The sequence below is a fragment of the Nycticebus coucang genome, chromosome 10 (assembly GCF_027406575.1).
Source record: "Nycticebus coucang isolate mNycCou1 chromosome 10, mNycCou1.pri, whole genome shotgun sequence".
NCBI classification, from domain to species: Eukaryota; Metazoa; Chordata; class Mammalia; order Primates; family Lorisidae; genus Nycticebus; species Nycticebus coucang.
In genome coordinates, this window is record NC_069789.1 from 100419835 (window position 1) to 100434625 (window position 14791).

General features: G+C 41.4%; 1 protein-coding gene across 2 annotated transcripts in view; it reads left to right on the plus strand.

Moving 5' to 3' along the window:
* The window catches only part of CD84 (CD84 molecule), a 45630-nt gene extending 37763 nt beyond the window's left edge, over positions 1-7867 (plus strand). Inside the window, exons 7-8 of one of the 2 annotated variants that reach the window (XM_053607815.1) lie at positions 732-827; positions 7852-7867. In XM_053607815.1, the coding sequence (XP_053463790.1) occupies positions 732-797 (66 nt within the window). In that variant the 3' untranslated portion in view covers positions 798-827; positions 7852-7867. Of the gene's footprint in view, positions 1-731; positions 6849-7851 lie in introns of those variants that run through there. The other variant, XM_053607814.1, reaches the window with a different exon arrangement.
* The last annotated feature ends 6924 nt before the right edge of the window (positions 7868-14791 follow it).

Here is a 14791-nt window from a genome sequence, read left to right on the forward strand (position 1 = left end):
ACCTGTAGTCCCCGCTACTTGGGAGGCTGAGGCAAGAGCATCACTTAAGACCAAGAGTTTGAGGTTGCTGTGAGCTGTGATGCCACGGCACTCTACCCAGGGCAATAGCTTGAGACTGTCTCAAAAAACAACACAAAAAAAACCTAAGACTGCTCAAGCCAATGGGACAGTTGTTTGCAGCTCTCTCAATGCCTAGAGCACTTGAAATGCTAGTGGTGACTAGACATTAGCAGTGACTCTCCACTGTGTGTGTAGGCGAAAGTGGAGTCATGGGGATAGGAAAACAACTAGGGCTTGACTAACAACAAGAAATGCAGGTAGCTTGAGCCTGGATGTTGCTTCAAGCCTATAATGAACATCAAGGCCAAATACCCACCCCCTCCCATTCTTTCCTTTTTTTTTTTTTTTTTTTTTTTAATTTGGCCGGGGCTGGGTTTGAACCCGCCACCTCCAGCATATGGGACCGGCGCCCTACCCGCTGAGCCACAGGCGCCGCCCCCATTCTTTCCTATTGCTCTTTTCTATTAGCTGCCCTGGGGCTCCCAACACATGTAGCTGGAGTAGCGGCTAGGGACTCAGCAAAGGACAAAACCTTGCTCTCCCAGATTTCCCCAGTGCTGGGGAAACCTAAGGTGTCCCATGCCATTTGCTTAACTCTCCTGGGAACCTTCTAAAGTTTCCCAGTAGCAGTTTGCAGTGCGCACAGTCTCACACTTCCCTCTCCCTCATAGATGGGGAAAACCAGCACAAAGACCAGCAAACCTCTCGGGACTTCAAGCTACGAAATTGTGATCTAGGCTGCCAAACAAGAGTTCTCCCTCTGGCAAGTGAGTCACAACCACCAATACTGGTGGCTTCCCTGAACACCCGCCACCACCCCTTCTCCTCCCAGCTCTTACCAGGAGATTGCAAATCACCACATCCCAACATGTAAGCAAAGCAGGAGACCCGTGTGCCTAGATGGACAGATGGAGGCCTTTCTAAGAGTGGCTCCCTTCTGGACAAACTTGACAAAGCGGGTTCCCAAACTTGACAAAGCGGGTTCCCAAACTTCTTCACAGCACAATATATACAGAAAATAACATCATTATAGCACTCTGGGATAAAAAGGAAAATATCAAGATTGCTCGCCTATGGGGGCTGGAGGTGACTAGCAGCTTCTCATGACTGGAAGTGACAACCCTGCCCAGCAAGAAGGGGAGCGATATTTTGCATACCTGTTGTATGTCATGGCACGCCAGCTAGAATGCTCTGCTCACACACAATATATGTGAGGAGCCCTGGCACTCGGGTCTCTGGTCTCTACGCAAGCAAATTAGGGAAAGGCACCTTTTGTTCGAGGCAGATGAAGCCCCTGACCCAAGTGCATGGAAGCCCCCACCCACACTGGGGACCTTTGGACAGGGTACAAGTAGCTCAACCAGCCCAAACACAGATGACAGTCCGGGTGGGAGAGGCTGCCAGAGCATGGCTGCCAGCCATGCAACATGCTCTCCAATGTGGTGCTGGAAAACACTCTTTCTGTGGAGTCTGGACTGCTGGGACTCTTTTCTCTGGGTTCTAGAAGAAGAAGCTATGCAAGATTTTCCTTCTGGCCAGGCTTTCCTTCTGAGACACTTAGAGCAGCCCCAGCAAGAAGCATCTGCCATGCCCAGCACCATGCTCTCCCGTAGGAATTGGTCCGCTGCATTTCCAGGACTTCAGGGGAACTGGGTGTGACCCAACCATCACCTTGCATGGGACCTTGCATGAAGCAGAGTCATTCTCCCGAGGGAACATAGGAGGTAATGGTGCAAGTGATGAACTGAGTTTATCTCAGTTCCTAAGGCTCAGCTTAGAGAGCCACGGGGGTTAAGCCGAGGCTGCATTCCTCCACCCGGGCACCCACCCCCCACAAACACAGAACCAGCCGGTCACACAGACATTAATAACTCTCAGCAGTGAGGAAGAATCACCCTCAGCTGACCAGGACTTTCATGTGATCCTTTTAGGAAGTGTTTCCTTTGTGTGTTAGCAAACACGACCAGCTAAATCCTAAATCCCGTGGATGATCCCAAGCTGTACAGAAAAAATGAGCTGCATTTAGGCATCAGTCCCAGTGAATGATCCCAAGACCCAACAGGCACTGACTGCCATTAATGCTATGTCAGGGGCTATGAGGCCCCAAAGTGTAAGGTGTGTATAATGTCTGCCCTTGTCTAGCCAAGGGGACACTGAGGTTAAATCCTGAATTGCACCTGCAAATACTGGCATGAGCTAGACCATACGCGGGAGGCAGGGCTGAAGCTGGGCCTCACAAGATGGGTGGAGTTTGGGTAAAGAAAGAGGAGCAGAGAAGCCCTCCAAGTGAGAGAAGCATGACCATGAGAAGAGGCCTGGATCTGTGGGCTGTGTTCAGGGCACGTACCAGATCCCCCTTGCACACTCACAGTTTCTTGCCTATGTATGGCAGAGTGCCTCAGTGCAATGCGGACCCCACATCCTTCAACGCCCACCTCAAATGGAACCTTCTCTAATGGATTAATAGTCAGAATTAATCTTGGCTCTTTTCACACTCCTTTTTCTTTTTGGTCCTTCCATCACTAGAGCTCATCTCGTTCTGCCTTACGGCGTAATCACTCATTTTCCTCACTACAACGTACACTACTTAATGGCAAGATCTCTGTACCCACCACCATCCAACAGGGTGCCATGAATCCCATGTGTGGCAATAAATGCAGTCCAATGGGACTGACATTGACCAGCCAGCTCCAATGGAAGGTAAATGTCAGAAGCAGAGCTAGATAGAAGCCAGTAAGCACAGTGCCACCCTATCACGGTGAGCATGAAATGTCAGGATGCCGATGTCAGAGGCTGTTCCTGGTGCAAAGGCATTTTGAGGCGAGAAGATTTTCAGAGTTACACAGACAGACCACCTAAGAGATCGGCAGAGGCATTGACCAGGTTTAGGGAAAGGCAGTGACTTGAGGAGGGACACAGAGAAGGGAATAAAGAGGCTTGGTCATAAAGGGCGGAGGACTTCCAAAGTGACACTGAACCAGCTGAATGTCTTCTAAAATGAAATCATTCCCCTCCCTGGAGATGAGTTGAAGAATTGCTCTGAACGTTCTCATTCTCTAACTGACCCCTTCCTCTCCCCGATATGCTCTCCCAGGTAAAATTCCTAGTGTCCTAATGACATGTGTAGTGCAAAAAAAAAAATAATAATAATAATAACAATAATAAAAGAAAGAAAAAGGAAAATAAAAAGAGTCAGAGCAGATCAGGCCTATTATGTCTTGGAGAAAAGCAAACCTGGGATGGAGCCAGTGCACAGGCACTCCTATGGTGGCCTTTGGGCTCAGGACCACTCCACTGTTTCTCACTGCTTCTTTCCTTTGCCTCTTCTGATTTATGAAGATGAAGTTACTCACCCCCCCTCTCTAGGGCTCAGTTCTCATATTTTCTTTTGGTAAAATGAATGTGATCTTATTTTCCCCTTCAGTTTTCCACGTGAACTAGATTGTGATCAACAGTTCTATAAAATCAAAGTATCCTTTCAGTGGAACAGGATCTTGTTTCAGACTAAGAGGAGCCGGGTTTTATTAATGTGCAGGGAAAGTGAAATCTCTGAGACAGTGCCCTCTGGTGGAAAGCAGCGGTAAGCCAGGACACTCCCTGCTCAGTCTGCACACACCTTTACCCAGGAGCTAGGCTGAGAAAATAAGGAATGTTGCATGATTTAGCAATTATGAATAGGGCTGCAATAAACATTCTGGTACAAATATCTTTGTTATGGGCGGCGCCTGTGGCTCAGCGGGTAGGGCGCCGGTCCCATATGCCGGAGGTGGCGGGTTCAAACCCAGCCCCGGCCAAATTAAAAAAAAAAAAAAAAAAAAATCTTTGTTATGATGTGATTTTTGGTCTTCTGGGTATATGTTCAGTAGACGGATTACAGGATTGAATGGCAGATCTATTTTTAGATCTCTGAGTGTTCTCCATATATCTTTCCAAAAGGAATGTATTAGTTTGCATTCCCACCAGCAGTGCAGAAGTGTTCCCTTTTCTCCACATCAACGCCAACATCTCTGGTCTTGTGATTTTGTGATATAGGTTAGTCTCACTGGAGTTAGATGATATCTCAGAGTAGTTTTGATTTACATTTCTCTGATGATTAAAGATGATGAGCATTTTTTCATATGTCTGAAGGCCGCGCACCTGTCTTCTTCAGAGAAGTTTCTCTTCAAATCCCTTGCCCAGCCTGCGATGGGATCCCTTGTTCTTTTCTTGCTAATGCGTTTGAGTTCTCTGTGGATTCTGGTTATTAAACCTTTGTTGGAGACATAACCTGCAAATATCTTCTCCCATTCTGAGGGCTGTTTGCTTGCTTTACTTACTGTGTTCTTGGCTGTGCAGAAGTTTTTTAGTTTGATCAAGTCCCAGTAGTGTATTTTTGAAGCTGCTTCAATTGCCTGGGGAGGTCCTCCTCATAAAATACTCGCCCAGACCGATTTCTTCAAGGGTTTTCCCTGCACTCTCCTCTAATATTTTTATAGTTTCATGTCTTAAGTTTCAATCTTTAATCCAGTGAGAGTCTATCTTAGTTAATGGTGAAAGGTGTGGGTCCAGTTTCAGTCTTCTGCAGTTTGCCAGCCAGTTCACCCAGCACCATTTGTTAAATAGAGAATCTTTTCCCCACTGAATGTTTTTAAACCAGTGTGATGAAAATGTGTCAAATGGTCTATGAAACTAGTGTATGATGCCTCATGATCATATCAATGTACACAGCTATGATTTAATAAAAAAAAAAAGGAATGTTGCAGCTCATGCCCCTCAGAAACAGCAAATGAACCCACCTCAGACGTGATTTTTTGTTTGTTTGTTTGTTTGTTTTTCTTTTTTGAGACAGAGCCTCAAGCTGTCGCCCTGGGTAGAGTGCCGTGACAGCATAGCTCACAGCAACCTCCAACTCCTGGGCTTAAGCGATTCTCTTGTCTCCGCCTTGCAAGCAGCTGGGACTACAGGCGCCCACCACAACACCCAGCTATTTTTTTATTGTAGTTGTCATTGTTGTTTGGCAGGCCAGGGCTGGACTTGAACCCACCAGCTCTGGTGCATGTGGCTGGCTTTTAGCCACTTGAGCTACAGGCGCTGAGCCCTCAAATGTGATTTTTAAAATCATCTGTAGAGGGCGAGGAGCGGTGGCTCATGCCTATAATCCTAGCATTCTGGGAGGCTGAGACACATGAATTCCCTGAACTCAGGAATTCGAGATCAACCTGAACAAGAGTGAGACCCCCATCTCTAAAAATAGCCAGGCATTGTGGCAGGTGCCTGTAGTCCCAGCTATTTGGGAGGCTGAGACAAGAGGATCAGCCTCTTGAACCAAAGAGTTTGAGGTTGCTGTGAGCTATGACCCCATAGCACTTTACCAAGGGCAAAAAAGCAAGACTGTCTCAAAAAAAAACATTAATTAAAATAAATTTTAAAATAAAGTTTAAAAAAATAAAATCAAAAGTTTGTAGAACACTGTAAACAACCTGCCCCCATAAGACGAGCTTTGCACAGCTAGCTTACACATTGTTATCGTTCTTCAAATCAGTAATTATTTTTGAGAAAATTATGTAAACCAAGGAAAATCAGAGAAAAGCCAAAAGCAGAAGAAAAATAATGAATTTGGAAAAAAGAGCCTGGCCACTTCTCTCTGGGTGGAACCTGAGAGGTGCTTTCTGTGGGCATTGCCCAGGCCAGACAGTCTCCTTCAGGCCCATGTCCAGTTTGCAAGCTGGCTGTGCAAAGCTGGCTGAGAGTAGAGTGACTAGGTCCTAACCCTAGTTTCTTGGTGATGTGACCTTGGGCAAGTTAGTTTAACTTCTCGGTGCCTCAGGTTGCCACCTGTAAAATGGGGCAATATTAGTTCCTACCTTGTGGCAATTAAAAGAGGTGTTACTCATGTAAGAATATGCCTGCATGTGGAAAAGCCCTGGATTATCTTACAATCTGTTCTTGCAGGCCTGAAAGCTTCGTAAGATGCTAATCCAAACCTATGAAGTAAACTTTTTGCAGTGGAAATGCAGCTGATGGCACATTAAATTAATGTTGTAGGTCAAACTTTTAACTCCCATTTCTCCTAACTCAGATCTATTTTCTTACATGTGTGCACAGTGTCTGTTCCCTCGCTACTAACATAACACACTCTAATTACCTAATTCTATGCCTGTCTCCCAAAGAAGAGGGGATAATATTTCTAAATAATAACAACAGAAGTTGGAAAGTTCTTGGAGGGCAAGGAGCCTGTAATAATTCATTGAGGGTTTGTTTTGTACACCCACTGCTACACTAGATGATTTATACATTATTGGTGATACAACAGCCCTGTACAGCTGAAATTAATTCTTCTAGTTAACATTAAGGCTGAGGGAATGAATACCTGGCAAGTAATTTGCCAATTCATATGCAGTCTAAAAAGACAATAAATTCAGCAGTGTAAATACATAGTATAAACACCTTAGCAAAGGGAGGAGGTTGAGAAGATAGGATTTGAACTCAAGACTTCTTGTCACCAATGGCTATGCACTTGCCCCCTGCCATGCTCCTGCTTTTCCCTGCTGTGGATTCCCAACATCTTGGTACTTGGCCTCAGGTATAGCACACACCTGACACTTTGCTTGACAAATATTTGTTGAATAAATACTTGCGTCCACTGATATTTAAAGGTATTAAAAAACAGCTCAAAGTAGATATATTTGTATATTAATTCTACATCATCCACAAATTTTACCCTGTAAGTGCTTAAGAAGGGGAACTAACAGGTCTATTAATTGTGCACATAAATATGAAATATTGTGTAAATATGTGTAAACAATAAACATTATTTATAATGAATCTGTACTTTTGGGGGGATCTTACTTTATTTTGCAAGTACGGAAGAAATAAAGTAGTAGCTATAATAGCAAACAGAGTTTTATGAGAGGGTCAACATGAGAAAAGTCTTGTGCAGTTTGAGAACCCAGGCCCTGTGTAGACAACAAGAGACCAAGGGACTGAAAGGAAAAAGGATGCCTGACATGAGAGAGACGACTGGAAAGAGACTGAGAAGCTAAAGACGGGGAGGTCTAACACCGCAAACGGCAAGAAATGAGGGTCGCAGAGGTGTCCAGCTATGGGTGGAGAAGAGAGTTCTGCCTTGATCAACCTACAGAGGGGAAAATCTGGCACTTAAATCGTAGGAGCTTTGTCTTACTCATCCTCTAACTCACAGGGTCCCACCTACCAGGAATTAGTAAATGTTTGTTCAACTGAATTCAGATTTAGACCCAGACATTAGGAGAGAAAAGGGGTTCCTGGAGTCCACTTTCAGAGACTGAGTCTAGGGATGATGGAGTAGGGATTGTCTGTGTCACCATAGAGCCTCTTGGAGAAAAGGGATAAAAAGACTGGGTTTTTTTTTGTTTGTTTTTTTTGTTTTTTTTTTTATATGAACAGCTTTTAATTAAACTCATAAAGGCATTAATCATATATAGATATCAAATACCAATTTTACATACTTTATATCATGCAATATATTTTGACAGGGTGATCTTAGTTTCTTTACACAGAAACTAGTTAGCTGGTTTTTTAAATGAGGAGAATAAGGTCAGGGATCCCACAGACCCCTAGTGCAGGATGTTTTGTAAAACCCTGATGGGGAAATGACTTGCTAGGAGGTGATGTGTGAGATAGCAAATGGAAGCTTGCAGGTCTGAGTAATAAACCATTTCCTCTGCCCTTTGCTTATCAAAGGAGCCCCAGTTCCTCTGTTCTGAGCCACTCTACAGAGGGGCCTGGTCTCCCAGGTCCCCCAGCTATATCTCTTCATTCTTTTCCTGTGAGGCTGAAATTGGCTGCTACTTGGGAAGAATTTCAGATCCCTGTGCTTCTGCAACAGATGTAGTCACCACTCAAGAGGATTAAAAAAATGAGTGATGTTTCTCCAGTGTCCTCTGAGGTTTGGCACATTTTGTTTCATTTCATCTACGTGTTAGCCCTAGGACTCTCCCTCCTGACCCTCTTACCTCTAACACACAAGTTTACCTGCTCAATACACAATCATTCCTCCAGGCTCAGCTTATATCCCTTCCCTAGGAGAAGTCTTCCCTGCTCTTCCAGACCACGTCCAATGCCCATATTTTACTTTTATTGTACAATATCTTTTCCTTCCTGGCAATTTTCAAATTTTATCTCTAAAGATTTCTCCCTGTGATTATTTGATTAATGATTCTCTTCTGCCACTGGACTGTGAGCTTCATCAGGACACAAGCTGTGTCTAGTTTACTCACCATTTGTATCCACATTGCCTGATCCTGTGCAAGGTGCAGAGGAAGTCCTCAATGTGCAATAGTTTGTTGAATTATTGAAGATGCAACAGTTTGTGCTGCATTTAACTGCATTTTCTGGGATGTGACAATCCTTTGGTATGTGTCTCAGTGACAAAGCTAGATATCATTCTCTTTATTCCTCAGTATTTTCCCTAAATAGATCCTACAGGGTGGGTGTAGTGGCTCACGCCTGTAATTCCAGCACTTTGGGAGGCCAAGGCAAGAGGATTGCTTGAGGCTAGGAGTTAAAGACCAGCCTAGGCAACATAGCAAGATGTCATCTGTGCAAAAAAAAAAAAAAAATTCACATTAGCCCAGCATGGTGTTGCATACCTATAGTCCCAGTTACTCATGAAACTGAGGCAGGAGGATCACTTGAACCTGGGAGTTGGAGGCTGCTGTGAGCCAAGATCCCATCACTGCACTCCAGCCTGGCAACGGAGTGAGAACTTGTCTCAAAAAAATAAGTAATGGCGTGGTGCCCATAGCTCAGTGGTTAGGGTGCTGGCCACATGCACCCTAGGCTGGTGGGTTCAAATCTGGTCAGGGCCTGCTAAACAACGACAACAATAACAAAAACATTGCTGTGCGTTGTGGCTGGCACCTGTAGTCCCAGCTAGTTGGGAGGCTGAGGCAGGAGGATCACTTGAGCCCAAGAGTTTGAGGTTGCTGTGAGCTGTGATCCCCTGGCGCTCTACCGAGGGCAACATAGTGAGACTTTGTCTCAAAATAAATAAGTAAAGATGCTCTAGAACAGCGGTTCTCAACCTGTGGGTCACAACCCACAGGAACTGTATTCAAGGGCCGCGGCATTAGGAAGGTTAAGAACCACTGCTCTAGAACCCTTGGCTGGAAATGCAGTAGGAAAATATTGATTTTACCTCTTATGGGGAAAACAGAAAAGTTAGCACAATAAGACTAAAGCTGCTGTCCTTTGAAAGATATGCTTATAAGACTAGCCCTTAGCTGGTGTCTGGGAACTGTCCTCTGAAAGATATGAGGCTTATGAGATTAGCCCTTGCCTGGTGTCTAGGAACTTGGACTTTTTGAGAAGGCTGTTATTATCTCCTAATAAGAATAGCTCACACTGTACCTAGACTGTTTGCAAACAGTTTGGTTATGCTGAAAAACTGCTTTCCTTCTTGGATTCTTGGATTCTAGAATTTTGGTACATGCTAGGCAGAGGGTAGAACCTAGACTCCTAGGCTCTGGCAAGCTTCCTTGGTAGATAACACTTCGAACATGTTGTCACACATGTTGTTGAAGGAATTAAGCATGTCCTATGTGACTCAACTAAGAGAACTCCTGAAAGCTTGCACCCGATTTTCAGACCTTTCCCTATGTACCCTTTCCTTTCACAGTGTTTTGTATCTATTCCCTACAATAAGTATAATTGATCCTGTGAGTCCTCCAGGGAGTCATCAAAGCTGGGGTGGTCTTGAAACCCTAACACACCTCCTGAATGTTCCTGCAATCTATCTACTTCTCTACTGTCACCACTAGCTATGGTTGTCTAAGTCATCGCCATCTCTTACTGAAGCCATAGCACTTTACCTTCATGACTGCAGTCATGCTTGCCACAGTCTAATCTATACAGCCCAACAATTACGTTCACAAACTCATCCTAGGAAAAGTGCTATATACCTCATTGCTGAATATCACTATGGTCACCTTTGAAGTACTCCCCTTGGCCATCTGGAATCATAACGGTATTTAGTAATGAGGTATGTAGCACTTTTTCTAGGATGAGTTCACGAACTTCATTGTCAGATTTCATATTCCCTGCTCCACAACCAGAGTGTTTTTTTTTAATAATTTCCTTTCATTATTATTGTTGTTGTTGTTTCAGGTTAATTCTCATAATTGTGTCCTACCCCCAAAAAGGATGCCATACACAGAGTGATCTTTCCAAAGCACAAGTATGGTTATGTTGCCCATGCTGACATCATCTGGTGGCAGAAAGAACCAATGGATTGCTCTGGTGTATGACTTTATATATGTAGTGATTCATAAGTTGAATGCTTATAGTCAGAAAATTCCTTTAATTGAAGAAAAAAAGACATTCAAGGATTGAATTCCCAAAAGTGTAATAAGCCTAGACAATTCCATGGACTAGTTCAACCACCTACAATGAAGGGATAATTTCCATTCACTGTAACTATCCAAAAGCATAGGAAACAGGAGGAAGCTTTTAAATTCACTTAACACTATAATAAAACACTGACTCCAAAGCTAGTTGAAGATGATCCTCTGGAAAGAGATAAAAAAGACCACAGGTTAGCAAATGATAGCCTATGACCGAATCCAGCCTTCGACCAAATCCATCCTTCGACCTGTTTTTATGTAACCTGTGGACAAAGAATAGTTCTTACATTTTTAAACAGTTTTAAAAAGACAAATAATATTTTGGTGCATGTTAAAATTATATGAAATTTAAATGTCATTGTCCATAAATAAAGTTTTGTTGGAATACAGCCAATGCTCATTCTTTCATGTATTGATTCTGGCTGCTTTCATACTATGACAGCAAAGTTGAGCAGTTGCAAAGGAGAAAGTGTGGCACACAAAGTCTAAAATATTCACCATCTGGACTTTTATAGAAAAAGTCTACCACATCCTGACACAGACCAAATCTCACTTATAAATTTTAAAAGTATTCATTTAAACTTTAGCAAATTGAACCACACAGTGCTTTAAAAGAAAAAATGCAATGAATAGGATTTATCAGAATGTAAGGATGATTTATCTTTAAGAAACCATCTATTATAATTTTCCATTTAAACAGATTAAAGGAGCGGGGTGAGAGGGGAGAAATAATCATAATAACAGATTCCACAAGCTATATTTGATAAACATCAACACAGCTGATTAAAAACAAAATTACAAACAAGCTAAAAATAGAAGATATTTCAGTCAAAGTTCAATTAGGAAAACTGAAACCATGTTAAATACTTCAAGTCCAGCTAGTTGAATACAGGGGACGGATTGCAAAAGTAATGGAGAAATAAAACAGGAAAGCTGAGGTTACCAAGGAATTAATAATTCCAGGAAGTTGCTATCACTGCTACAGAAATTTGCCTTTGGCACCAGTGGTGCTGCCTTGCAAGATTCCAAGAGTTCAGTCTGATCAAAATTATAAGAGACTGGAAGATTAAGTCACCCAGCACTGCTTATGCCATCATCAAGAAGCCTCAGCCCACAAATGCCACACTGCCAAGACTTCTGGAACACTTGCTAGAACTGCATTGCTAAACTAGAACCCCTGGAGCTGTACCATCTTCCACTATTGCTGCCACTACTGAAGACACAACCAGAAACATTAAGAGGAAAACATTATTTCTTCTTCCCTCCCAGCTTCACCAGTACCTCCCATCGATAAAATCTAATCAGAACCCATCTGACAAAGAAAAAGATAAATGTAGTTTGCAGGCTTCCAACCCTCTGATAAACAGAAAAGCACAGAAGGGTGGGAATAGAGCAGGGGAGGAGACAAATTTCTAGAAACGTAGAATCCATAAAGGCTGGATCATGAAAAAAAAAAGAAGACTGGAGCATGGAGAAATAGAAAATCTGGCTATACCTATAACCACTAAGAATATTAAATCAGTAATCAAGAGCTTCCCAACAAAGAAAAGTCCTGGGCCAGATGGCTGTATTAGTCACCAAACATTTTTTAAAAGTTTAAAATAAATCCTCCTCAAAATTCCAAAAATTAAAGAGGAATGTATTAGTCCATAACAAAATACCATAACAAAAAAACAAGGTAGCTTAAACAAGTAGAATTTATTTCTCATGTTCTGGACACTGGGATATTCAAGATTGATGCAGCCGATTTGGTTCCTGGTGAAGCTCTCCCTGGCTAGTAGTTGGCCCACCTTCTTAATACATCCTTACGTAGTGGAGAAAAAGTAAGAGCTCTGGTCTCTCTTCCTCTTTTTGTAATGGCACTAATCCTATTATGAGGGTCTCACGTTCGTGAGCTCACCTAATTACTTGCCAAAGGGTCCACCTCAAAATACCATCACATTGCGGGTAAGGGCTTCAACATCTAAATTTGGAGAAGGCACAAATATTCAGTCCTTAACAAGGAGGGACCACTTCCTAACTCATTCTAGAAGGCCAGCACTACTCTGAAAGCCAGACAAAGACACTAAATGAAAATGAAACTACAGACCAATATGTCTTATGAATATTGATGCAAAAATGTTTGCAAAATAAGTGGCAAACCAAATTCAGCAGCCTATTAAAAGGATTTTATATCATTACCTACTAGAATTTATTCTTGGAATGCAAAGAGGAATCAACATACAAAAATCAATCAATGTAATACATCACATTAAAAGAAAGAAGGAAGAAAACTGACCATCTTTATTAATGTAGAAAAAGTATCTGACAAAATTCAACATATTTTTCATGATAAAAATATCTAACAAACTAGTAATAGAGCTTCCTCAACATAATAAAAGCTATATATGAAAAATCAAGAGCTAACATCATACTCAATGGTAAAAGTCCAAAAGCTTTTCTCTTAACATCAAGAACAACACAGGTTGCTCACTTTCACCACTTCTATTCAGTGTAGTATTAGAAGCTTTAGCCAGAGCAATTCGACAAGAATAAGAAATAAAATATATCTCAATTGGAAGAAAGAAGCAAAATGGTCTTTGTTCACAGATGACATACTCTTATATGTTGAAAATTCTAAAGGTTACACACACACGTGCACACCCACACACAAACTATTAAAGCTAATTAAAAACTCAGCAAAGTTGTAGAACACAGAATCAATGCACAACAATCAGATGAGTTTCTAAAGACTAATAACAAACAATCCAAAAGGGTATAAGAAAATAACTCCACTTCTAATAACACCAAAAAAAAAAAAATAGGAGCTTGTACACTGAAAACGACAAGGCATTGCAGAAAGAAATTACAGAAAACATAAATAAATGGAAAGACATCTTGTGTTCATGGACTGAAAGACTTCATACTGTTAAAATGACAATACTACTCAAAGCAGTCTACAAGTTCAATATAATCCCTATCAAAATTCCAAGGATGTTTTTGCAAGAAATTAAAAAACTCATACAAAATACATATCAAATCTTAAGGGGCAGCAGTAGCCAAAACAATCTCCAAAAATAAAAACAAAGTTGGAAGATTCATGCTTTCTGATTTCAAATCTTACCACAAAGGTATAGGAATAAGACTGTTTGGTACCAGCAGAAAGACGGAGAAACCAATGGAATAGATGGTTTTTGACAAGGGTGCTAAGAGCACTCAATGAGGGTAAAGACAGTTTTTTTCAACAAGTGGTGCTGAGCCACCTAAATAGCCACATGCAAAAAAGAAACTTGGGCCCCTACCACATACCATATACAAAAATTAACTGAAAATGGATCAAATGCTTAATGGTAAGAGCTAAAACTATAAAACTGTTAGAAATAAAATAGAGAAAATCTAAATGAATTGGATTTGGCAATGGCTTCTTGAATTTGATACTAAAAACATGAGTAACAAAAGAAAAAATAGATAAACTGGGCTTCATTAAAATAAAAAAAATTACCACATCAAAAGACACTTTCAAGAGAGTAGAAGGGCAGCACACAAAATGGGAGAGGATATTTTCAAAATCAAATTTCTGACAAGGGATCAATATCCAGAATATATAAAAAAAATTTCCCACAACTCAACAGAAAATGTAACAACCTAATTTTAAAATGAGAAAAAGACTTACACTTCTTACTCCAAAGAAGGTAAGCAAATGGACAATAAGCACATGAAAAGATGCTCAACATTCCTAATCATTAGGAAATACAAATCAAAACCACAGCGAGATTCTATTTCACACTCATAAGATAGCCATTACCACAAAATGAAAAATAACAAATGTTGGTAAGGATATGGAAAAACTGGAACCCTTGTTCCAATTGCAGGTTAGAATACAAAATGGTGAAGCCACTATAGAAAACAGTTCAGAGGTTCCTCAAAAGATAAACATAAAATTACCATAAGATCCAGCTATTTCACTTCTAGGTGAACCCAAGGAAATAGAGAGCAGAGATTTGAACAGATACCTATACACCATAGCAGCATTATTTACAATAGCCAAAAGGTAGAAACAACCTGTGTCCATCAACAGATGAACAGATAAACAAATGTCATATATACATTCAATGGAATATTATTCAATCATGAAAAGGAGTGAAGTTCTGTTACGTGCTATGACACAGATAAACATTGAATGCATTATGCTAAGTGAATAAGCCATACACAAAAGGACAAATATTGTATGATTCCACTTACAAGAGATAACCTGAAAGACACAAATTCATAGAAACAGAAAGTAGATTAGAGGTTCCCAGGACCTAGAAGAAAAAGGAATGGGCAGTCCTCACAGTTCCTATCTGGGGAAATGGATCGCAGTTCCTATTTAAATGAAAAAATTTAAATAA